This window comes from Ammospiza caudacuta, chromosome 3 (assembly GCF_027887145.1).
Source record: "Ammospiza caudacuta isolate bAmmCau1 chromosome 3, bAmmCau1.pri, whole genome shotgun sequence".
Lineage (NCBI taxonomy): Eukaryota > Metazoa > Chordata > Aves > Passeriformes > Passerellidae > Ammospiza > Ammospiza caudacuta.
The window spans coordinates 59,720,768-59,746,010 of NC_080595.1; the positions used below are offsets into that span (position 1 = coordinate 59,720,768).

Sequence of the window (25,243 nt, forward strand, 5' to 3'; positions counted from 1 at the left end):
CGTCATCAGGAAAATAAACTCTCTCATCATTATTTCACCGCTTTTTACCTAAAAAAACAATGGCCTATTGTCTCGATTCACCCTATTGTTCTGTTCCATTTTTTGTTATTGAAGGAACCAACAGTCAGTCAGCGAGAGTTTCCTGAGGAGTAGCAGTTTGGAAAGTTCAATGCAGTATCCTGTGCCTAAGGCTTGTTTTGCTACAAGTTTTAGGAAAAACCAGGAAAGTAAAGTTACTGAGACAAATGTAAGCACAGGGTCCGTAATTCAACTTGTTTGAATGCCCCTTCAAATGGAAATACTCTCCACTTGTACAAGTGTGGCCGTTAAAACCTGCAAAATGAAGCAGAAAAAAAAGCTGTGCCCTGTCTGCATCCCCGCTTGATGGACGTTCCTCTGTTGTTTCTGGGCCGTTGTGTACTGCCAGGGAAGAACTCTAGGTCGGGAGCCAGCACAGCAGGAGGCTTCATTAGCCATGAACAGGAGCAAAACAGCGCTTCAGAAGGAGCAGTGCCCTGTCTGAGCAACCAGCTTCACCACAACAAGCACATAATCAGCTGGACGGCCTGTAACACACGCTTCGGATAAAGACAGACCTATGGATACAAGACAGCCACGGCTTAAGTGTTTCAAAAGATCTTTGCCCAACAAGGAAACAAATTATACATTAAAAACTTTTTACAAAATACATGCTCTGTTCTTTCTCTGCTTAATATCTTCCTTGCTTGAAGCTTGGCTGTTGCCCAAACGCATCCAGAGCAACGCTTGATGATAACTCAAAAATGTGCAGTCAATCTGTGTGTAGTTTCAGCTCTTGAATGCCAGGAGCAAAAGTGTACTTTTCAGAGAGAAATAGGCTTGGTCACACAGCATAATCATGTTTATGCAAGTTTTTAGTAGATAGCCAAGATAAAGGAAATACTTATGTACACTCCTCTGAGAAAAGACAAAACTCTGAGTTGAAAAACTGCTCTTTTTCAATGTCATTTTATCCACAAACAAGCGTAAGCCCTAGAAGAGAGCTTCCTGCATTACAGAGAGAAAAACTTTAGCTTGCCATGTTTTTTTTTTTTTTTTTTTTTGTTTTTTTTTGTTTTTTTTGTTTTTTTTTTGTTTTTTTTTTTTTTTTAACCATACAGCTATATTTTATGATGAAAACTAGTTTGAAGAAAGAGTAAACTTTTGCTCTTTGGTCTATCTTGACATTGCTCCAGAGACACATAACAGGAATATTTCAGATTCATTTTTTGTCTCCTACTTGCAGGAAACAGGAAAGTTGGAGTTCTTAATTTTCAGGCTTCTGAAATGACAAAGATAAGAAATTTATACATTGAAACAAGATATCTTTGCTTTCTTTAAAGGAAAAAAAAAAAGGCCTCACATTCTAAAATGAGTGCTTCAGTGAAATGGGATATTTTTGCCTTAACCACAATAAGAAAAAATGTATAATTATGCCATATGCACCTCCTATTTATTATCTGTGCAGCCCTATTAGGTGAGAAACAAAAAATTTGTACTCGTGCTCCAGCATGATACAGACTTCAGAGTGCACATTACTGTAGTAATTGTTGCTGACTGAAAGCTAATACTGTGGAATGAGACTAAAGGAAGTAGTTTTTTTGTCCATAGGCTCAGTTTAATGGATGTAAGGGAAAGGTCTTAAAGCACTTTCTATTTGTATTTGAATAAATTAAGATGAAAACATCTAACAAATAGTTTGCAATTTTAGAACACCAGTTTTGGTCTCCTCTCTCTTTATGGACTTCTTTATGGCCGTGAAGATGCTCACAGGCAGAGCCCCGACTCCTCTCAAGTTCAGAAAAGCTCAAAGTATCCAGGCTGTTTATTATAATAATTCTGATGCTGTGCCAGTGTTGAAGAGAAGAGTGTGAGAATACATCAGCCACTGTGGGCAGTGGCAGCCTTATGAAGTCACAACCAACTGAGGAGAACAATTTCCCCCTGCTGCCATCAACCCAGATACTCAAAGCCTGCACAGTAAAAGCAGGCACCTACTGCCACAGATTAAATTAGAGGGATCCTTAGTACTCACAAGGGTCCTTAAAAGACTTTACTTATGTAGGTCCAGTTTGGGACTTCCCCTCACTAAGAAAATATTACTTTTTTTTAAAATTCCTTCCTATTGGGAGATTTGTCTCCAGCAAAGTCTTACTCTGACTGGTGCTCTCTACAGACACCTCCTAAGGGAACAATTTCAACTTTCTTAATGTATGAGTTGGCAGTATAATTTAAATAGGACATTGGCCAGTGACAAAGGACTAGCCAGATTCCTTTGGGTTCATTTCTGTATATTAATGTTTCATTTTTTTGATAGATCACGTTGCTCCTACAGAGAGACTGCAATATTGTCTACCCATGTATTGGCTATTTGTCAACAGAGGAAAAACAGAGTTGACTTTTATGATAAGGTTTTTGCTTCTATGACTTTTTAGAGCATGTTCAAATGACTGGTGTGAAGTGGTAGAGAAAAATCAGAGTGGCAAATGACACCCTGTGTTTTAGCTCAGCCAGAGCCTTACACAGCATCCTGAGAAGCAGGAACTTCTGCCTGTATCTCCTTCACAGGTCTGAAGATAAGCATTGCAGAGGAGGATATTAACTGCACACTAAAACAACTGTTCTCAGCTCTACAGGCATGTTTATAATGAAATATCTGCAGCTCTTCCACAAATTTCTAAATATTTTCCAATTAAAATGTCTTAAAGATCTGAATCAGCCCTAATGACCTGGCAAAACACTATATTATTAGTAATAGCACATCATACACTAAAATGCTGAAGAATTCAAATGAAATGAAAAAAACCCCCTTGATTTGCCATCACAGAAACAAACCCACAAAGACCTCAAAAGCCTAATATCACCTACAGCGTGGGTTCACTTCAGTGTGTATGTGAAGGATACTACTAAACTTCTCCACAGAAAGTTGGGAGTAAAGACTACATAGGAATATTATTTCCCTCTTCTTCCAAAATTAGCAATGTACAAATCTAGCACATGAACCAGATGAATTCTAGAGCTAATGAACACTTGACTACCTTGTGTGGCGCTCACTGAGTATTACCATACTCACAAGGTATTTATTTAGATTGTTAAAGGTAGGAAGACAGGTGAGCATGTGCCTATATTGGTGAAATATATATATATATATAGTTAAGCTGGATTTTATTTAAAAGGCTTAAACATAATGAATCGTTCATCTGTCAGATGCCAACAATACCATTTCTGCAATGAAATTAAAATAATTTTTTAACAGTTGGCTATATATGTTATTTCCTACCTATTATGTTTTTGTGACTTCATTAGCATTTCTTTTTATATCTGACAAAACACCATCACTGACTAAAAGCTAAGTTTAACATTTTCATTTCATGCACAGATTCCAATGAAAGGCCTTCACAGTTGGAATGGAGTATTTTGTCTGCTTAATTACTGTTGTTCTTCCAAACTCATCAGTCCGTGGTATGGATGGATTTGTGTAAGACTAGGCAGTAAACACCCAATTAAGCAGGCCATGTGAATCTGCATATAGATTTTATATTAGGATTCTACAGTCACTCCAAATGATTCAGAAGCAATTACATGGCTGACACATGATGAATCAATATGTATGCATGAAGCTGCCAGACATATCATGTGTATCAGTAACAAAAATTGGATATGTGCCAAGGAGTGGTATGTGCAGCACCACCCAGCCACAGAACAGTCAGGGCTGGTTTGCATACAGCCAATTACCTGTGCATGCAGGTTACCTTTCAAGGTAGGTGCTTTTTACTTGTCTTGACTGGCACACACACAAACTGGTGGAATCTGCTCTCAGAATCTCTTATTCTCATGAATATTGTGGCATTCACGTGAATGTGTGGGCAAGTGAACAGTTCACTTGGTCTGGTTGGGTTGTGCAAGCCTCTCCCCTCCTCCAAACGATCCATCTAACCCGGAAATAGAAAATGAAATCCCTTTCTCTCAGTCCACAGTAAAAAAGGACTGCTAAAGCAGGGCTGAAGCACCTGGGCACATTCACCTCAAAGCTGTGGCTGATCTGGGGTCCCATCACAGTCCTATTAGCTCATAGTAATAGTGTTGCTCTGTCTTAAAAAAGAAAAACCCTTTTGCTCTCCAGACCAATCTATTGGGGGAGAGAGCTAAGTGATGAAAGGAGAGAATCCCATGACAGGCACACATGGTTTGTTTCAGTCAGGGTTACATTCTCTCTTACTCCACTTATTATGTTAAAAGGTTAAAGTGGAGGAGCATGAAATATTTTCATAACATCTTGTATTTTTAAGTGAGGAACATGTGCTGCACAAAATTAAAGCAGGACACCAAGAAGATTAAGTACTTAGGGAAAGGGAGGAGGTGGTGGGGGAACTGCAACCTTCGAGGAAAAGGGAGAGAATCCAGCATGAAAAACAGGCTAAGAGGAGAGCTTTGTGTTCCTGAAATGCTTATTTCCATTTGAGAGAGATGATAACGGCTATGAAAACAAAACATGAACAAACAAAGCAGAGCTCATGAACAAACTGAGAAATATCTTCCTTGATACCTAGGTAATGACAGACACACGCTGCCACGTGAGTGCAGTATCAAGGAGTATTTGAGGTGAGTAAGATGACATGGTTTCTTCAGACTGCCTTTTTCCATAGCCAACAGCAGAACAGTTGCAGAGCTGGCTCCTCCTGTGCCAAACTGACAGTGCCAGGAAATCCAAAAGGCACAACAGCAAAGTGCCAGTCACCATTCAGCAAATGAGATACCCATGTGATAAATTACACATTATGAAATACACCCCCAAAGTGTCTGAAATCCTTACTGAAATTAGAGCCTAGATAAACTCCTGACAACCTTTCTTACACACATGCTAGGCACAAACATCCTCCCTCAAGCTGGAACAGGAAAATAAAGGCTGTTGACTGACCTGAATTTGGATGTCACTCTCAAAACAATCCTTTCACTTGCTCTGTGATGGGGTCAAGGTCAATGTCATAGAAGCACGGCCTTGTGGGCAGTCCTGGCATGGTGCTCATCTGTGGAAACAATGACATTCAGTTATACTCCTGCACCTGGAAGCAGATAATCAGTCTGCCCTTGCATGTAAACCTTAGATTAAGAGAAAGGTTGGATTGTTCAACACAGGCTCGACCACAGATGCAATCTGTACCACATTTTTTGTTTCTGTTAAAAATGTCAAACTTGATACTTTTTTGATGAATTTTTAAGTATGAGCTTCTAAAAGACAAGAAAGAGAAAAAAAATCACAGCAAAGGGCAAAGATGTAATTGTCTGACTTTACCTGGTAATATGAACGTGTTAAACTCAGACCTCTCCCACAGAAAACCAGAATACAGAAGCAGAATTAATCACAACACTTACCTAATGTCAGGAGCAAATTGAAATAGTTCTACTAAACATACAGGAATTACAGCTGAATCCTAATTTAGTAGTTAGAATTAAGAGGTTGAGATACTAAGCTAAAGCAACCCAATTATCTCAAACTATGCATAATTAAGATCCTGATCTAGCATAAGACACTAGCATCTGCATACTTTTAAACATGTCACTAGTTTCATGGAATTAAATTACACAGTTAGCTACAGCTCTACTCAGGCTATTTATACTATTATTTGAAATTGGCATTTTTAGCAGCAATTAAAGGCACATGACTGACATTGAAATCTCGAAGTGCCCCACAACAGTTTAAGTCCCTTTAAATCAGAGGTTCCCCCAGTTCCCAACTCCTTGCCTCAGGATTCTTCACTTCTCCCTTGCAAAGGAGATGTCTGGAGAGCAGGTTTGGCAGAATAATGCTGGTTTTTGATCTGCCTCATTTTCTCCTGTTTCAGTCCCTTAAGCCAGGAAGGGCGTCCCTACTCCTAGTGCCCCCCCACTGGAGTTGTAAAGTCTGTGCCTTAAAACAGGACCAAGTTTGGATCAACTTGGTTAATTTTGGATTCACACCCTGAATATCTCGCTATCTTTCCACTAATTCAAGGAACTCTAAAAACAGCATTTGGGCTTAATGACTCCTTAAACCCTTTTGATATCTTAACCTCATAAGTGGACAAAGTGGAGAATGCCCCTGCTATAATAGGCCCTATATTAATACCTAAATTGATGAAAGACCTTACAATCTCTCAAAACAAACTTGGAATTCAACTTTGCTTGACTGTTGGCTGAGAGTCTTTAAGCATTAAAACTTATTTACTAGATTTTGAGGAACAAACTTTTCACCAGGGCAAGTCAGCAGAGTTCATGAAAACTGATGGTTAACCTGACCACAGGAGGTAACCTTAAAACATGGCTGTGTAGGAAAAAAATTACACAGACCTAAGTACCAGAAACACTCCAAACACAATACCCTACACAAAGGGTCAGATTAGGGTATGTCTTCATGAGTGAGCTGAAACAGCTTGCTGGAAGTTTCACCCTGGGAACCCCTTGAATGCTTCTGCCTTGGAGCTGGCTCTGGCACTCGTCTTACTGCAACCAACCTTGTTCAACACACTGAACTGATGTCAGTACATGTTTTTGTGGCCAGGGCTGGTTGGCTGATGAACTAAATGTGCTTACCACATGACCAGATCACCTCCAGGCCCCAGGCTGTGCTGGGGGAGCAGCCAGAGTACACTGTGGCCAGCCATCACCTCCTGCTCTCCAGCAAAGAGCCAAAGCCAGGCAACTCCTCCCTCTATCCTCCCTAATTCCCCAACAAGCACAGCTCAGCTACAGTGTTTGCTCTGGCCAAAGGCAAGCCCTAACAGCATAATTGGCATAATTCCAAAGAGGAAAAACTTATGACCACCATCCTAGCTGCTCCAGAGTGCCAGACTTGCAGGCCCCCCCACGCTCTGGGTCAGACTGTGTTTCATCCTGTCAACCCCAAGTGCTGCATTCTCACTGAGGGGTCAGCATCTCCCTAATGCTTCAGCCTTGCTCCCAACACTCACGCAGTGATTCCATCATGGGAATACAAGCAAAATGTAAAACCTCCCCAGCACAGTCCCATTTGCTCCAGAGAGGAAATGCTGCTGCCATTTCAGAGGTTAATCCCGTGCTGGGGAGGGGGAAAGGCTCAGTACTGGCACAGCCATCATCTCACTTGAGATCTCGCTCAGAGGGAAAACAATGCAACAAGCTCTTCTAGTGGCTCAGTACATTTCCTCTGTTTTTAAATATAGTTCTTCCTGATATTTTGTTATCGTACATAGTAGGATTAAAAGACAAAACTGTCAGTTTGTGTTGACCAAACCCTGCCTCTGACTGCATGACATCATTTATTGGCTGACACTACCCTGGCATCTTAGCTAAGTACTAAAACACCTTGCTGCTATTCTTTATCCATTGGCCACGGTAGTTGGACTACTACATCATTAGGGTTACTTAATTATTTTCTGTCTCAGATTCCTTCCAGTTTCTGAGTTAATGTTTTATAAGGAACTGCCTTAATGAAATTCATCTCGCTGGGAGGGGAATGAACAAATTGCCAAAGACAACTTTCTGGTTACTTTGTGTATGGCAGTTCAACATCTGAAAGCAAACTCCCCAATTCCAAGGTGGTTTTTTTAATTTTTATTTTTACTTTTATTTTTTTGTTGGGTTTTTTAAAAACCATGGCTAATTTAGAAGAGTTTTCCTTTTTTGGGGGTGGGAGGGAGTTTGTGGTTGGGGTGGGTTTTTTGTTTTATTTATTTTTGTTTTCTAAAAGAAATATTAAATAAAAGTCCTACATATCTATTTCGTATTTTGGACTTGGTTTTTTTTTTTTTTTTTCTTTCATAGGCATAGTTCTACACCGGTATAACTGTACTGTATCACCTAATGAAAAGTTACTACATTTAAACAAATGCAAATATCAAACCAGTTTATTGCTGGTTTGGGAAATACAGCTATTCTCATATTGAAAACTGAAGTCAACAAAAGGGAATAGGTTAATTTGAATTAAAACCACTGCTACATAAAATGAAGTACAAGGCAAAAAAAAAACGGCTCCAGAAGGAACACTTTGGAACAAATACTTATGTGAATTACAGAATGAAAATAAACTATGTACTGTCATTTTTCCCATGGCCCAGACTTTCAAACAGGCAAAGCCATGTAGATTTATGATCATTACTCTCTGCTCTCATTATCTGTACACACAGAGGTAACCTGCAGAAGAATCTATCCCTTTTTCATTGCTTCAAGGTCAGTAGGAGGAGATGGCTGCCTGGCTGAGGAGGGTACTGCTGATTATTCCCTCTGCAGCCCTCCATTGCTCTCCTTCAACCACAAAGGCAGGAAAGAAAAGAGGGCTCAGTCTGATGCAAGGCTGCAGAGAGGCTTCACCTGACTGGCTTTCCACATGGCTGCAGGCTCAGGATCCTCTTCCCTCTGACCCCTTTCTGTGATGCTGAATGAAGGCATTAATAAGTGAGCTGGTCTTTACTCCAGCAGGCATGATCCAGAGGGATCCCTCTCCCTGACCTCAGTTACCAGAGCCCAGATTTTTGTGCATGGAGAGAGAAAGCCAAACACCTCCTGGCTGTAGCACTTTCTGTACACAGTGCCCAGCAGACTACCTCCACCTCTCTTCCTGAAATAACCAATTACTGAAATTACTTCAGTTTTCAAACTTGAAAAAAGCAGAATGAACAAGGAAAGTGAAAATATGCTTAAAACGTAAATCACTTTATTAGCAGCTATGTACAGCATGAGAAAAACCCACAGAAATTTATAGTCATGCAGCACTTGCTTAGCATCTCATAAAATATACATCCTCTATATATTGCCCAGAGAGCAACAAAACTCTCTCCACTCTATTGCAACAACATTTGGGTTATAGAATGGTAACTATGCAACATTGCACAGCGTGGCTGTGAGAAAAGAACAGGGTAAGAACTGGACAATGAACCTTATCCACTGAAAATCACAAACTGGATTTAGATGGCTGAAATAATCAGTACTTAATTTGGATAAAACTGCTACTATCACACTTTTCCTGGGAGAAGGAAAATTTAAGGCATAAGCTTGGTACCTTAAGGCTTAATGCAATTCATATGAATGTTTCATGCATGGAAAAAAAAAGTTATACAAATAATTTAGGAATTAATAGGAACTAGCTTTCTAGGAGCAGACCATTTTCTCTACAAACTCTGCAACTGTCCACACATCCATGAGAGGTGAATCAACTGCAGAAAGATGATGTGGAAAATACAGAGCTATTTGTTACTATGGCTCTCTGTGTTTAGAGCAGTAAGTCTTACAGACAGCTTATCCTAAGGATCATTTACACTCCTGGAAATGCACAGCTGGTGGAAGATAAAATAGAATTTTAGTTAAGAATGCCTGAAGGCTACTGTTATATTTGACATTAATGATCCTCCAGAAGTTTACTTACATGACTGAACAAAAATACCATAATGAGCCTCCTTACAAATGGAGAATGCCAGTTACTTTCAAGAAAGGCAAATGAAAGTGTTGCTCCACACCCTCTCCACAAATGCATCCAAAGTTACTGGAAGAGTAGCTAAGTTTCATTTAAATTACAATTGTGTGTTGCCTTGTAATTTGAGCTGGCCATGAGATCTACCCAACAGCTGTACACAGTCAAGCACCAAGACCCTGCTCACCAGGGTTGTTGTGGTCCCACAAGGAACTCTGCTGCTTAGCTTTCTTTTTTAATCATACCTATATGCCTATCAGTGCTTCACATCCTGCCTTTGAGGTGTATTCATCCATATATGTATCTGTATTTTTTCATTTATCTATATGAAAAGATCACAGCAGAACTTGAGGTTGCCTTAACAGGGTTAGCTCAATGGCACAATTTGCAAAACAGATGGTCCCAAGGACCACGTCCAACTCATGTTCAGTGTCTTTTTCACCTATAAGACAAGAAGTGTCTGTTTTACAGGCATAACATGGTTTCTGTGGAATAGAGAAAGAAAATCAGAGGAATCTGTGCTTATGTAAAGTATGGCAAACAACTCATTAGAAAATACTGAAAAATCAAAAAATAGCTTATAGAGGAAACCTCCCTATTCTGTGGCTTATGGAGTTAACATTGTGTTCGACAAAAAACACAAGTAATTCACATTTTTAATTGTATCCTTTTGTTAATTAAATGAGCTGTAACAACTCACAACCATTTCAAACTTGAAATACTGCAGAAAACAGATGTTGTTTCTCAAGAGAATCCAGCATGCACATGACTGCGGATAACTCCTCAATAAAATCTGATGGGATGAATTGCATATCCCACACTCCCTCAGCAAGAAACAATACAAGAGGAAACTCAAGAGATTTATAAATAGTGCTATAAACCTGTATGCATTATGGTCAGCGTGCCAGAACTTGCTGGAATCCTGAGGCACAGCACGAAGGAGCTACGCTTCAGGGTTTCAATAACGTTTCCTAGTGTGAGTTAGAGCCTCGGAAGACAGATCCACCACCAGAAATTTGCTCAACTTCAGTGCATCTGCCAGTCTCAGGGCATGCAAAGGTGAATGGAATAACTTTCTGAAGAAATCCTTCCAGCTCTCCAGTCCTGCCTGCCCTTAGCTGTGCTTTGAGTGCCAATTGCTCCCACTGGCACGTGTGGTGCTGGCCACGCACTGGGAGCTGGCACCAGGGGAACTGCAGTCCATGGAGCAGGAGAGAGAGATTAACAGTCACCTCACTGCACTGCATGGCTGCAGAGGTGTCTGGATCCCTCACGGTCCCTGCACTCTCCAGTTCAAACCTATACTTGGAAATACTTCATGAGACTTTCCATGCAATGAGGGTCGTGGGTAGGGCTCCAGCACTCTGAAGCATGCAACTGTGCAAACGCCTCCAATGAGCACTCACTTATTTCATCTTCAAACTGGACTGTCCTACAGCACACTGAGGCACTCGGTGTGAAAAGGTCACAGAAAAATTAGGCAGCATACACTAAGCATTCCCAGAATCAGCTTGAAGTCTGTTCCACAGAACTGGAAAATTCCTCCAGTCTACAGAGCTCCATCACTTCAAAGGTAGCTCAGGTTTTGAATGATGGAAAAAAAAATGTCATGAAAATAACAAAAGAGAATAGTTAAGAAAACAGCATTTCCACACCCCTCCTGCCCCCCAATAACTACAAGAACATCAGAACAAAATGGCCAAAACAAAAAAATGCACAATATAGTCTTCATCTCACCCACCCACCACATATTACAGAGGGGAATGATACCATACCAAAGCCTGAAGTGATACTCAAGTGACCTTTCCCCACCTCTTAAAAGCAAACAAACCTCCAAATCTCATATTAGGAAAAGCAGATGCATAGTGGAGGCAAGTTTGTGCTTCCTTCAAAAAATATCAATCTTTACAAACTAATAAATTCACTTTTGGAAATGGCAATGTTTTTTAAAAAAATACTTTAATAGCTACATAATGTTTAAGAAAATATCATCTCATTGTTTTTCATTGCCTGAAGATAACAAGGATTTCTGAAAGCAGCTAACCAATGATCTTTAGTTACTGTTTAAATAATGGTTTACTTTTAAGTTTTAATGAAAATTTGCCAAACCTGATGAGGGCAATAGGAGTTAGGGAGAGCGAAGATCATATTTCCTTCTCAGGAAATCTTTAACAGGAAAGGATCTCGCTGCAATGTCTAAGAACAACCACAGCAAGAAACTCAACACTTTAGCAGCCTTCAAAATGGTTAAAATAATGTTTGAAAAGATGCTGATGCCACCCGGACATATGCTGTAGTGTTTCTTGCAGTAAACGTCTCTTTTTCACTGGCATGCTGACTGATCTCAGGTGCAGAAGTCCATCTGGCATCAATTACTGTATTATAATTGCCTCTTACTTTGATGTTTTACACATTCTTGGCAATTGTTCGATTTTTGTGAAAGGATTTACAACAACAAAATGTTTGGACATTGCTCCTCTGCTCTCAGCATCTGGATGAAGTTATAATAGTACTGAATATTGATTATACAATCCGAATTGGCCTTGCTGCCAGGTGTTCAAGTTAGGCAAAAGCAACTTGTGCCCTGCTACATCCTCTGAAGGATTACCAGGATCCAACAAATTACTCATCTTGAATGGAGATGATCTGAACCCAAAAGTGACCTCCTGGGCACCCCAGGGAATAAACAAAACTCGCACAATAGTCCACATCTATCCAGTACAACTTTTGGAGAGATCTTTGGGTGCATATCCCAAAGGAAGCAAGGGATTTCTTGGTGAGTCAGTCTGGAACTCAAATGCTGCTGTTAGTGATGTGCTGAAGGACCAAAGACCCAGAAAGGACATTTTTCTAGCTGTTAAATAAAATATTTAGGAATAGATGTAATCTGTAACAGAATGAGCGATTTCCCCAATTAAGTAAAATATTTATGACTCACATATATGACTGCAGTTCGTCTTGGCACAGTTCTCTCAACTTATTTTCATCTAAGAATTTATAAAACCACACTTGAAGCAGAAGAAAATGGTCCCCGTTATAACAGCACATAATGTACTAAATTTAAATTGAAAAATTCACCTCACTGAGGTAGCACATCAGATGGTGTTAGCTGAGTGAACTGTATTCTATACAATCCACACCATGTTTCACAGAGCATTCTGCCCTACACAGGATAATTGATAAACAAAATACTACAAAAATGAAAGCTACAAAACCCAACTTAACCAAACAACCCCTCAGAAAAAAAAAAAGCTATTCATGAAGTAAATGAAGGGAGTGAGAAAAAAAGGAGACTACAAATTCCAGGTGACTTGTTCCAAAACACTTCCTTCATCCCAGCCCACTCAAATCCATTTCCAGAAGTAATTGCTCCCTTGACCAAAGCCTGCATCCTGATTTTCCTTTCCCCCTTGGGCTTTAGACAGAATCCCTGGCAGAGGACTCTTGCTCACTGCCTCCTGTACAAAATCACTTCCTCATTCAGGAGAAATCCTTCCCTGCAGCTCAATCCTGATGTCAGATGCTCCCAGGGCTGTTCCCATTCTTGAAAAGTGTCCAATATATCAGTGCTGGAAGTGGGCCTCTGAAGGAATAAATCTAGAGGATAAAGGCATTTTTCTCAAGTGCTTTAAATAATATTTATTATTGAATTTAAAGCACCTGATGTTCACGGGTAAATAATTCTCCTGCTTTGTTCAGAGTTCGGGTCTCCTGGTAAAGAGGAGGTCTCCAAACTTTGCCAGCAGCTCCATTTCTGCTGAAAACAGAGCAGGTTTTGTGGTATTTGGAGGGAAGAGATCTTGGGTGACCCATCTCAGCTGCCTTGTATTTGCTCAGGGACTGGGCACCCTTCCTTTCCTCTGAAACCTGTTTATTTTGTACCAAGGGTTTCTTTAGAAGTGCTGTTCTGCAAACTCCGGGAGCAAGTCACACTTTGTGCTGCTGATCATCACTATGACATTTTGGTTAAAATCTTCTGACAAAACCTCAATTACAGCCCAGAAACTGGAGATGGTGACAGCAGTAGATTATGTGAAGCAAATGTGTGCACTCAACACACAACAAACTTTATCCTTCTCAGCACACCATACCAGAAGAGCATGAGGAGCATCATGCAGTCATTTCATGGCAAATTACAATGTGGAAAAACCAAAAAAGATTCTATAACTGTGATGAATAAAAGCACATTAAACTGCTGCCATACTAGCCCTTTTGGTTACAATTAAATGGACCCACTGATTCCTGAGTAAGTAAAGTTTACTAGGAAATACCATCTCAGGCAAAGATAACGTGCATGTGTGTGTGCATATGTGTGCGTATATATATGGGAAAAACTGCTTCTAAAGATCATAGAGGTATATGAGAAACTCCTTAAAATCAATTCTTTTTAACTGTTAAATTGCCAAACTGGCTTGGTCTCATTGCTGGATTTAAACTAAGTGCCAGTGATGACCTTTGTGGTACCGAAGGGTATTAGATTTTTGGAAATCACCTCAAAACAACAGAAGTGGAAAAAAGTGGTAGAGGAGGTGACTATACTTTGCTGGTCCCAGCTAGGTAGACACAATCTAGTTTTCAGGACTGGGAAACAATAAAAGCTAGCATGTGCACTTCACAGGTGCAGTTCTGCTTTCTGGTCTGTAGGTATCACGGGAAGAGTCAGAAAGGAGAGCCTGGGAAGCTTGTCTCCAAAGAATAACCAAGTGTGATGGGCACCAACAGCATCAGTCACTATCACTGGACTGTCATAATGAACCAACCTTGACTTGTGAGCATCTCTAATCTCATTAGTTCAAGTTTCTATATTTACTTTCTCAAGTCACTTGTTATTTAGATAAACAATCTAAATTATTTGCTCTTTACAAATTAAACTTAACACACACTATTTCATGACAGACTGAAGCAAACAAGAAATAGACAATGACAAAGAAGCACTGGATGTGGCTTTCTAACCCTACACAGCTTTGCTCTCCAGACAAACAATTGTTTTGATAGGCTTGGTCCATGCATTCCATCTTAGGAATGATTCCACTGAGGAATTAAAAAGCTTTTCCTTTCTATTTGCTCCTAACCCAGAAGATCAGAATGGATCCAGCTTGGATGGATACAAGGATGCCAAATTGTTAAACTGTCTACATAAATCAGATAGTCTGAGTCACAATTCCAATGCAGACCTCTGGCATTACACACTATTTAATATAGTGTGTCCTCTAGAATAATGCCAGAATGTACTACAGTCCCCTTTGACAAGGAACAAAATAGAAAAAAATAAGGATGTCACTTAGATCAGCAATCTTCCTCCTCTAGTCTATCAAACCACTATTTTAAGAAGTCTTCACAAGGCTGCTGAGAAAAGCAAGCCTTGAATAACCTATGCTAGAGCTCACACTTCTCCTGGAAAAATGAAGGAACACAGAAATACTTTGAAAAAGGCCGAAAGTTACTGATTTGTGATGAACTCAAGTGTTCAGAAGAGCCAGCTCTTTTGTAAGCCATCTTAACAGCACTAATAGCTGTAAGGAGAAAGGAAAAAATTCTACCCATGAATGTGGGACATAACTTTCTTACAGCAGTACTGATTTTCAGAGATTCTCTAAGAAGATACTAAACCCCTAATTTCTGCTCACTTTCTGTTAACCATGAGTTAACAAGCTGTCAAGACATTTAATTGTCAAAGGAAATAAAATAAAATTTTGTTATCTGATGGAGAGCAAAATCTTTATACCACAAACATGTATCCTTACATAATATAATAAAGATTTATGTATTTTTTATTTATAAATATAATTCTTCTAAAAGTACTTACACATATGAATGAAATACTTCAAGTACATCTGGGAAATAAATAAAATAAGATCACGAGTTTAAATTGTTAGCTAGGAAGCAGAGAAGGTTAAATGATTTGCCAAAAGGAGCTGAGGTGTTGCCAGGATAATGGAACTTGAAATTGGTAACTGATTCTTATCTTAGTCTCATATAACTGAAATTCAAAAATAACACTGCATGCAACATCTTCTTCTATTACATAATGAATGCTGTATCAGCATTTTTACACAACTTTCTCAATTTCTCACAATATGTTCTCTATGAACTTGCAGCAGGTCACTTCCCTAACCCCTGTTTCAGCAATAAAACCAGGGATAACAATATATTCACAGAAGCAACAAAAATGTTGCTAAACTATCTAATTAAAATCAACTCTATTTGGAAACACATTTTTTCAGTCTGAAAAGCAAACCAACCCCCCAAACAGATGTTTTGTGGGCAGTATTTTTCCCAAATGAAGTATATGAAAGGACAAAAAAGAAAAGGGAAGGTAATGAATTTCTGCATCCCAACACAAGTTAGCACAATAGTTTTTTTATTCTGACAAACATCTCGTACAGTCTATGGGAGCTTCGTTCCAAGCACTAGAAAAACTGTAAAAGTGTCACCATCATGGAAAGGTTCAATCCCTTCAATGCCAAAGTGAACAAACTTTGGCAGGTAAAGCCATTAGCTTTATTTACTCTTATGGTATATCCTCTCAACTCTTCCTAATCAAAACAAGCCCAATCTGTAATGAACTTTCATTTTTGGCAAAGAAATCATTTACAACTCCGCTGCTCAGCCAAGGCATAAAGAACACAACCCATAACACAGCCACTAATGCCCAGCCTTCCTCCTTCCCTCCCGGCAACCCCATGAACACAGATCCCCCAGGATGGCACACCAGACTCACCTGCAGAGCTGCAGTGCCTCAGCAGTGTGTTCCCACCCACCTGCCCGGGCACCTGCCTTGAGCAGTGGCTGCTGGTGAGCAAGAGCGCTCTCCCTTGAGTGCAGCTGCAACCTCATCAGCAGCATCCCCTCCAGCAACTGGAATTCATGCAGTCATTCTCATTTGAAAACTGCTTGTTGTTTATTTGTAGGAAAACACTGCTTTATCTTTGCTTCCACATTGCATTTCTCAGACTGTGAGAATAAATACTGACAGTAAAGCTATTTTTAAGTTGATTTTATTTCTGTGAGTTATCAAGAAAATAAGCTTTTTTCTTTTTTCCATAGAAAATTAAAGAGACAAAGAGCTTCACAAACTCAGAGGGAGTTTATCTGTGCTGTCACAAGCATTCCTTGATCCCATTCTGGACAGATTACCTGCAGAGCGCTTATTTTCTGTGTCTACTTTCTGCATCACATCTTTTCCACAGGTGCCAAGTACAATGGCATTGATGTTCTTTCCTACAGTCTGGAGCAGAGCTCTGCAGTCAGCACAGCTCATTCAGGGTCTCAGACACAAAGCAAATCTGACACACACAGTGCCAGCAGTGTGATGTTTCTCTCTGGTGCAAACAGAAAAGGCTTTGCTCTGCTCCCTGTGCACCACTGCATGTTCCCTCTCCATTTTCCTGCTGCTTTGCCTCAACTGTGCCTGACCCTGCAGGATAGCGCAGAGCACGTGCCTGGCCACAGCTGAAACGCAGGAATGACAAAGAGCTGTCAAAGCTAGAAGGAGGGGAGTCTATACCCACTTTGCTTTATTTGTTTGTGGACATCACCTTCCCATTGGATTCAGCCTAGTAACAAAAGCTCCTGGAGCCTTGCTGCCTACAGGCACAGAGCAGCAGGCCACTGTGCAGGCTCAGAAAGCTGTGCAGTGTGATCAATGATCTATGCAGGCTCAGAAAGCTGTGCAGTGTGATCAATGATCTATGCAGCCTCAGAAAGCTGTGCAGTGTGATCAATGATCTGTGCAGCCTCAGAAAGCTGCGCAGTGATCAATGGCTGCAGGAGCTGCACACCTCAGAGCAGCCAGAAGGCAGGCAGGGAGCGTGTCCCTCCCATGGCACAGCAAAAGCTCCTGTCCCAGGAGTGTCCTGTGCAAGGGCTGGTGCCAGATGCTGCACGGAGAAAAGCTGAAACTATGGAGGTTGACAAAGCAATCTCTGTCCACCTGGGAGCTGATAGATGAAGACCAACTGAATCCCTGAACACTGTGCTTAGCATTTTTTCCAAATTACTTGCTTGTTCTAATTACAACCCTGTATAATGTTGATGGCTATAACCTCTCAGAAGTCCTGTTAAATTCTTGGACTTGATGGCTTTCCTGCGTTAATGACTTCCACATTTTAGTCACATGTGAGAAAGTATTTCCTTCTTTTATAGAAGTATTAATATAAATGCCTGGCAGCATCTCTTCACCGACTGAAAATATTTTTAAAGAAAAACTAGTTTCCAGGTGCTATGGAGACAGCTTCAGATAACCTTTAAATTATGTATAACACCATAGGGACAGAATACAGGTATAAATACATGTCTGTGAAATTCACAAGACTTTGGATTTACAAATTCTAGACTTCAAGGCTTTGGAGATACGAATTCTATATGAACATGACAACTTAAAAATTCTTGGCTTTCTCAGTACTTCAAATATTAGAAACATGGTAACATGTCAAGTGTCTTAAAACTGTTTATGTGAAGAATGAACCGAGAAGTTTTCATTAAATGAAGAGAAAGAAAGTGGTCAAGTTGCTAAAGAATATGAACCTTTTGCCAAATTGATTCAGGGATAACAGCAGAGCTCTGATAACATCATCAGCTCTAAACACACATTTTAAGTCAGCAAGTATGCAAAATACTACACGTCATACAGTGTGCAAGCTGATATTTAAAACCCAGTTCAGTATTTTGTTTTCAGAAGGGAATGGTCACATATTAATGTGCAGCTGGACAACAGTCTCTGTAACATTCTACCTTTCAAGATTACTGTCTAGATAGTCACCCACCAATTCAAATTTTAGCTGAAAAAGGTACTTTACATGAATTTTAATTTTTGTGGGATCCAGATTATAATGCAGAAGTAACCAGGGTTATGTATGCCTAACATATGCGATGACCTTCACAACTGAAAAGTTTCTCTTTCTTGTGAATAGGGTTGCAATGCTCCTTCAGTTATAACTTTTGAGTTTTAACAAGCCAGCTGAAGTGGCTGCAATGTCACACAAATAAGGATCTTTACTTTTTTGTGGACCTGCTGGGATTACTGGGGAAGGTGATGAAAAGCCTGGCAGACACTGAAAAAACCAGCACAGGCCAGAAAGTAATTTCTGGGAGCAGATGTTTGTTCTAAGTGCATTTACAGATGGATGCCATACAAGGGGAAACTGGCATTTAACAGGTCCTGCACTCATCCATTTCACTGTCATTGAGGCTACTATTAAAAATATATATAAATAAAGAAGATTCAGTGAGAGAGAAGGGAAAACGATGACATATCCAGGGCACAACTCCAAGTAACGCAGGAGATGGTCTGTGACGTCCTTATTACTCATTTCCTCTCACAAGATTTTGACCCTTGCCTACCTCATCCTGATGTTTAAGGCTGATGGTCTCTTTGCTAGTGAAAACCCCTTAGAAAGAAAACGAGAGGCAGCCCTTGCCACTGCTGCTCCTTCAGAGAGGGCTGAGGCAGGCAGGGCTGGGAGCCTGGGCTGCTCCCCAAGGCAGCAGCGATTTACAGCTTCCAGAGCACAGGCTCCTACACCCAAACTGCTGCCAAGAGGGGACACATCTGCAGCCTGCTGGAGCACTCCCCACATCACCAAAGGACTGCAGCAGCTTTAGGACTGACTGAGGGACAAGGACAGTGGCGCTTGGAGCAGAGACAGACACTCCTGCTATCCCTCCCTTAGCTCTTGTTGCTGAAATACCTCGGCCACTTCTCAACCCGGTTTCTGGACAACCACTTTTTTTTTTAGAGTGATATAAAGCAAAGTGAAAATACCAGAGGCCTACCTACTAAACACTAAATACAGCAAACTGTAAGCACTGTGGAGATGATTCACAAATAAATCAGATGTTCATATACCCAGGGCATTGCCACCCCTCGGAGAGACAGGGGCTGACACAGCTCCAGCAATATGATTTTCATTTGTAGACACATGTCTGTCAGAACCCTAAACCTCATACTGTATTACCTTTGTGACTGACATTATGTGGGTCTGGAAATAATCAAAGGGCAGTCAGTTGTCTTGAATTTGATAATATGTAAGAATTTTTCTTACTCAAGTGTCAAGAAATATTAACATAACTTGTACTTTATAGAGGGGAAAGATTCCAAAACCAGGCAGTGTTCCATGTACCTGCAGTGATAAGTAGAAGAATGGTTAGCTATAATATAGACTTACAAAAAAATAAAACTCCCTTGTAAGTTTCTTTTCCATCTGGGACAATACTGAAATTCTCCATGAAAAATGCCAGCAGCAAACTGTCATGCTGAATTTTCCCCTACAGTATGTATTTGATTCTGAATCAATCCCACAGAGAACAGCAGACAACATCAAAACAGAAGTCTTTAACTGCCCCATAAAATGAAGATTACTTTAGACCCCTAAAAATGAACTTTTATGAGTATATCTCTGGAAGATGAAACCACTAGACATTACACTGCAGTTATCTGGGATTCATCTCATATACTACTATTTTTTTTAAGCTTTACTGGAAATCATACTGAAAGGCCTACAAGAAGGCACATTTTTGGATTATCATGGCTTTTGTGTCTGGGAAACAGACTTTAGAACATATCTTTAATGAAATGGTCCGTTTGGTCTAAACAATCCAAGGAAAGAAAAAAGTTGCTTTCCCTTTAGAAAATGTGATTTTAAATGTTTTCCAGTTGCAATAGTAAACATAGGCTGAGCTAACATTTCAGAGCAGATTCAGTTTACCTAGAAAAAAGCACTTCTGTCCTGGAATAAAAATGCTTGCAGGCATTCTGTTTAAATTTTGAGGGTACCCCATTCCAGCATGACATATGCCTGTGTGTGGTAGGTGTCTGTGTCTATATTCACCAGATCTCCATCATGGTCCTCCTGACTGGGGAGTAAAGCAAGTCTCCCAGTTGTGCCTATTTTGTAAAGTGCATGTAAGCAATTAGGAAATGGCATCTAAATAATTTTAAATTATTGCTGACATTTCCTTCAGAAAAAGGTGAAAGAATCTGTTCTTACTATAGACTCTGCAGCAGCACATTTATCAGCAATATCAGGAAGTGTGGTCACTGACTGACACAGCTTGCTCACCTACCAGGTTTCTCATGGCAGATGGACTTTCTATGTTCAAATTGGGATAATCTGATGAATAAGTCAAGGGATGGGAGCTCTGGAAGACAGGCCACATTCACTAAAATATACTTTTAATGGAATTATATCAGTGTATCCTAACAGCAAGTTATCCTAAAACAAATTCAAAAGGGGTCCGAAGTGAAACTCAGAAATACCAAGAACTCTCCAGCTCAGTGGAAACAGCTATGGGACTTGATGATCCTTATGCAGCACGGGCATTTTGTGTTACTGAACAACTGGAGCTATTAGAAAACTTTATTTGCTTGTGGTCCCCATTTTTTAATGCCCACCTCTTAGGGATTTGTGGGTCCTAATGCCACCTTGGCTCTTTCTCCTGAAGGAGCCTTCTTTCTCTCCCTTCCAGAGCACAAGCATTAGGATAATTTTTATTTTATTTGATTTTTTTTTATTTTTTTGATTGAGTGTCTGGAAGAGGGAAGAGGAGCCACTGCGCTTTGGAGGCACTCGTGATTTCATGTGCCTGACTTTATTTTTTCCCTTTTCTACTGGCTTTGACCACTTGAATAAGTTTCAATATTGCTCTGAGCATCTTTCGCACTCTTACACATAATCCTTTACAGATTACATGTCTTGTTCAAGAGCACAGGGAATATTTGAAACAATACATCTATTTGTATAGCTCTGCCAGACATTCTTCCTATGCTCTTCCTGTGCCGTGTTTGTAATTTTATCTGTCTTTCAAAAATTCAATTAAGGCACCGTTAATAAAAATTAATTAAATTAGTCCTCTGACGATACAGAGCAGCACCACATAGATGACATATTGCCAGTTCATGATGGTGCAATGAGAAGGAAGCAGCAAAGTACCAGTAAGTCTCCTGCATCCTTCAAAATACCGAGGAAGGATGCTCTAAAGTGGCTTGTTAGAAAGGATGCCATGTGATACAGAATGCAAAACAGCTGCTGCTTTCTATGAGGCACCAGGGAAGCTAAAAATAAAGCAAGCAGAAAGGTAAAATGGATGAATCCTGGATGCCTTCTCCTTATTCCTTATGAAAATAATTCACATAATTTTTTTGAGAAACAAGGGTGTAAAATATACAAAGAAGGGTTAAGAAAACTATGGATGAAAACAGCTAAAGGAGGATCCAAATAATTAATAAACAAGCAAATAAATAAGTAAATAAATACATCTGCAACATCACAGAAATAATTCTCCAACTGTCCAAAGTGTTTTATTTTCCAGTAAAGATGCAAAAATCCTAAAATGCATTACACTGTGGATCGATACAACTTTTGTATTTGATTCTATTCCAGTATGCATCCAATACACTGGGGTGGGGAAAAGAGATGAAAGGAGGAGGAAGGATGAAAGATACCCTTATCTGTGAAGGGTATCTGGAAGGGAGCCACTGTGAAGGATAAATAACTTATTTGCCAATCAAAATGAATGTGAGCATACACAGAGGAATTTTATCTCCATGAATACTTATCAGTTGCTTCTGACTGCAGTCAAAGCATACAGATTCTTGACAATGTAACCTACTTGTGAACATTTCTGAAATTTGGACTTGATTTCTCCTGAATATGCAAATCCAGAAGTGGAAGCATCCTTAATTGCATACTACAACTAAAGGTGTGTAGTGTGCAGGTAGGTGGGGGTGCCCATATCTGTGTTCCCACTATTCTGAATGCCTATGAAGGAAAAGTTTTCTTGTCAAAAGGAAGCTAGTTGAAAATAAAGGTTTTGCTGTTTTTATTTAATATTTTCTGTTAAGTTTTCCTGTCATGTTTACATAAGCCTTCAGTTTATGATTTTAATTTATATGAAACTTCTACTTTATTTCTTTCTTTTTGAAACCAGCTATCCCAAAGCAAAATGATGAGTGACAGGCTGAATTGACAGGGTTGACTAGGTTGAAATGCTCCCACCATTCCTGGCCTGCTGCACCTGCGGTTCACAGCACATTAGTCACCATGTGTGCTGCACAGCCCATGCAGGCCCCACCTCCAGGTTCCAGCACTATTAATTGAATTTGGGGATGCAGCCAAACAGCTTAAACCTTTCCCTTTCATATACAATGCAGCACTTTGTCTTGTCAGGACAGGAACCTCGGGTGAGCTTGCTCAGGCGCTCTGCAGAGCAGTAGCACAGGGAACGGCGCGTGGGCTGAGAGTGCCCCAGCCTGCCTTCCTGACACTCACAGCAGCACTGCTTCAGCAGCCACATTTCCCTTTATGATAGGGCCTTCCAGAGCATCCAGCTGCAGAAATGTAACCTGTCTGTGAGGCAGGGCTGTGTCCAACAGGGCCTTGCAGGGAAGCTGATCCACCCCTCCGGCACTTGTCCTCCCAAGTGATGAAAACAACATTATTTTAGAGTCCAATGAAAAACAATAAATTTTGACACTTCCATGCCACTCTTCATATGGTCTACACAAAAAAGAGGACATTAATATGGAATATAAATGTGCCAAACCAATTAGAGTTGGTCATGCACATCAGACAAGCACCTTTCAGCATTACCTGCTCCTGGATTGTCAGCCAGACATGTTTCTGCTTAGCTCGAGAAGAGGACTGTGCCCAGCACAGCAGCCATTCACAGCTGACCCAAGGGATGTAGACAAGGAAGAAACACTGTGCTTTGAGCTACTCCTCGTAAAATGCTTCAGAGCAAAAGGAATACAATTTGGGGTTGAATAGTGAAGGGGGACTGAAAATCTCAGAACTGGGTATTTCAAGAAAATAATAATCAAATAATGCATTTAAACATAGTCCAGTACAGTTATGTTGAAAGAAATCAATTAACCTTCTTTCACGTATCATAGGACCTAAGGACTCATTAAATCAATTAATAATACAATACTTCATGCTAGTTCATCAGGTGCTATTAGTAGCACACTGTGTTCTACCACAGCTCCTTTCCCACTTCACCACAGACCAGAACTGAGTATCAACATTTTTGTCATTTGGGTTAAAAACAAGATTATATAAAGTTGTAACCTAATGTAACTAATACTGATTAAAAGTTATGGACAGTAGTAACTACAAAAAAAATTATAAAACCACTAAAAGCAAAGAAATTGTTACTAAAACAACTAAAGCACTTATTTTACAGCTGCTTTTTCCCTGATCCACTTTGGCTGTAAATGGATAATTTCATCTGAGTTCTAGTCACACAGTTGTAGCTTGTTGGTTTACTGTGGGTAACCAGCAATAAATTTATATGATCAAACCCACTGAGACACAACTGTGATAATTTTCATCATGATGAAGGAAAACAGCTAACACAAATTTTATAGCTTTCAATAATCCTCTGTGCTTCACAGACCAGTCATACGAAACTAATAACTGATGATGAAACTTTTTATTACGGAAAATCCTTGCCAAAGTGAAGGAAGATCTACTAATTCAGGAAACAATCACAGGGGGAAAACCCTCCACTAAAACCATATTACACCTGAGACTGAAAATAAATGGACTTCATAGAATGATGTGAAAGCCAAAAAACCCATTCAGCAGACAGAAGGTGTGAGTTGCCTTCCCAGCAGCACAGGGAGCATTCCCCAAAACCAGAGGGAAGGCTTGTCCGTGGCTGTATGCTGGTCCAGAACTGCCTCCTCCCTGCTTGTTCATTGTACCCATGCCGACAACACCCAGCTCAACATAACATAAAGGTGGCAAAGAAAACCCACAATATCTTTGGGAGCAAAAGCTAGTGTGTGTGTATATATATATGTGTATATATATGTGTGTGTGTGTGCATGTATATGTATGTGTATATATATGAATGTGTATGTATATGTAGATGAACATGCCATTGAGCCAGAGGGTGTTCAACAGGCACAGTGCCCTGCTCATGGCCATCCTACCAACTTTGGAACCACAGGCAATCCTTCCCATGCCTGCTGTGCCATCCATTGTACCACCACAGATCTCCATGCTGCACTGCACAGCATGCCATGGGCTCCTCCCACTCCACAGCCTAGTAAAGCACCATCTTCAACGCTTCTCAAAAGCATCAAAAAGTTAATCGAAGGAAAGAGTTAAAAAAGCCTAAACACAGAGCTTTGGAGAAGTTTGTGCTCTAGTGATAAGATTTTGGCCACTTCCTTTAAAACTATTGATGTCTCTCACACTGAGTTACCATGATACTAATTTAACGTAATTTTTGTTCAATTCTGCATGCCAAAATCAATATCATAGCAGTGGCTATAATTCTCTTTCTCACATCAACATACTTGCAGTCTCACTCCAAATAAGAAACCAAAGTAAAAACTGTTTCATTGCCAAATTGGAAGGACACAAGTAAACAAATTCTTGAAACTATCACCTTAAAAACAGACTTTCAAAAGGCTTAGAAGCTTTGGGTCAGTGACTACAGATGCTAATCCAAAATTTGAGTCAGCTTCTAAAGCAACCAACAAACGTCCATGCCTATCAGACTTGCAGGACCACACTCCTTCTTCCCCTGTTCTCCCCATAAAGGCACATGTGCCTGCCCACTTTCGTGTCTAATACCTTGGCCCCATTCCCAGAGCAGTGTGTGACATCCTCCTTCCACTCTTTAAAGATGTGACACAGAATCCAGCTGCAGCCACACTGAGATTTGGATGCAAATACCATGTGTAGCATATCAGTTGCTGGAACTTTCAGTCTGACATACAAAGCAATGAGTTATGATAGCTAAATAAATAAAAGATTACACAATAGTAAAACCAACCTACTTCCTTACAGGATT

General features: G+C 40.1%; 1 protein-coding gene across 1 annotated transcript in view; it reads right to left on the bottom strand.

The window, feature by feature from the left end:
- Window positions 1-1,161: 1,161 nt before the first annotated feature.
- MTHFD1L (methylenetetrahydrofolate dehydrogenase (NADP+ dependent) 1 like) overlaps window positions 1,162-25,243 on the bottom strand; it is a 139,191-nt gene continuing 115,109 nt past the window's right edge. The window contains exons 25-26 of the mRNA XM_058801095.1: window positions 4,937-5,045; window positions 1,162-1,300 (exon numbers count right to left, since the gene is read on the bottom strand). Of these exons, the coding sequence (XP_058657078.1) occupies window positions 4,956-5,045 (90 nt within the window). The 3' untranslated portion in view covers window positions 1,162-1,300; window positions 4,937-4,955. The remainder of the gene's footprint in view (window positions 1,301-4,936; window positions 5,046-25,243) is intronic.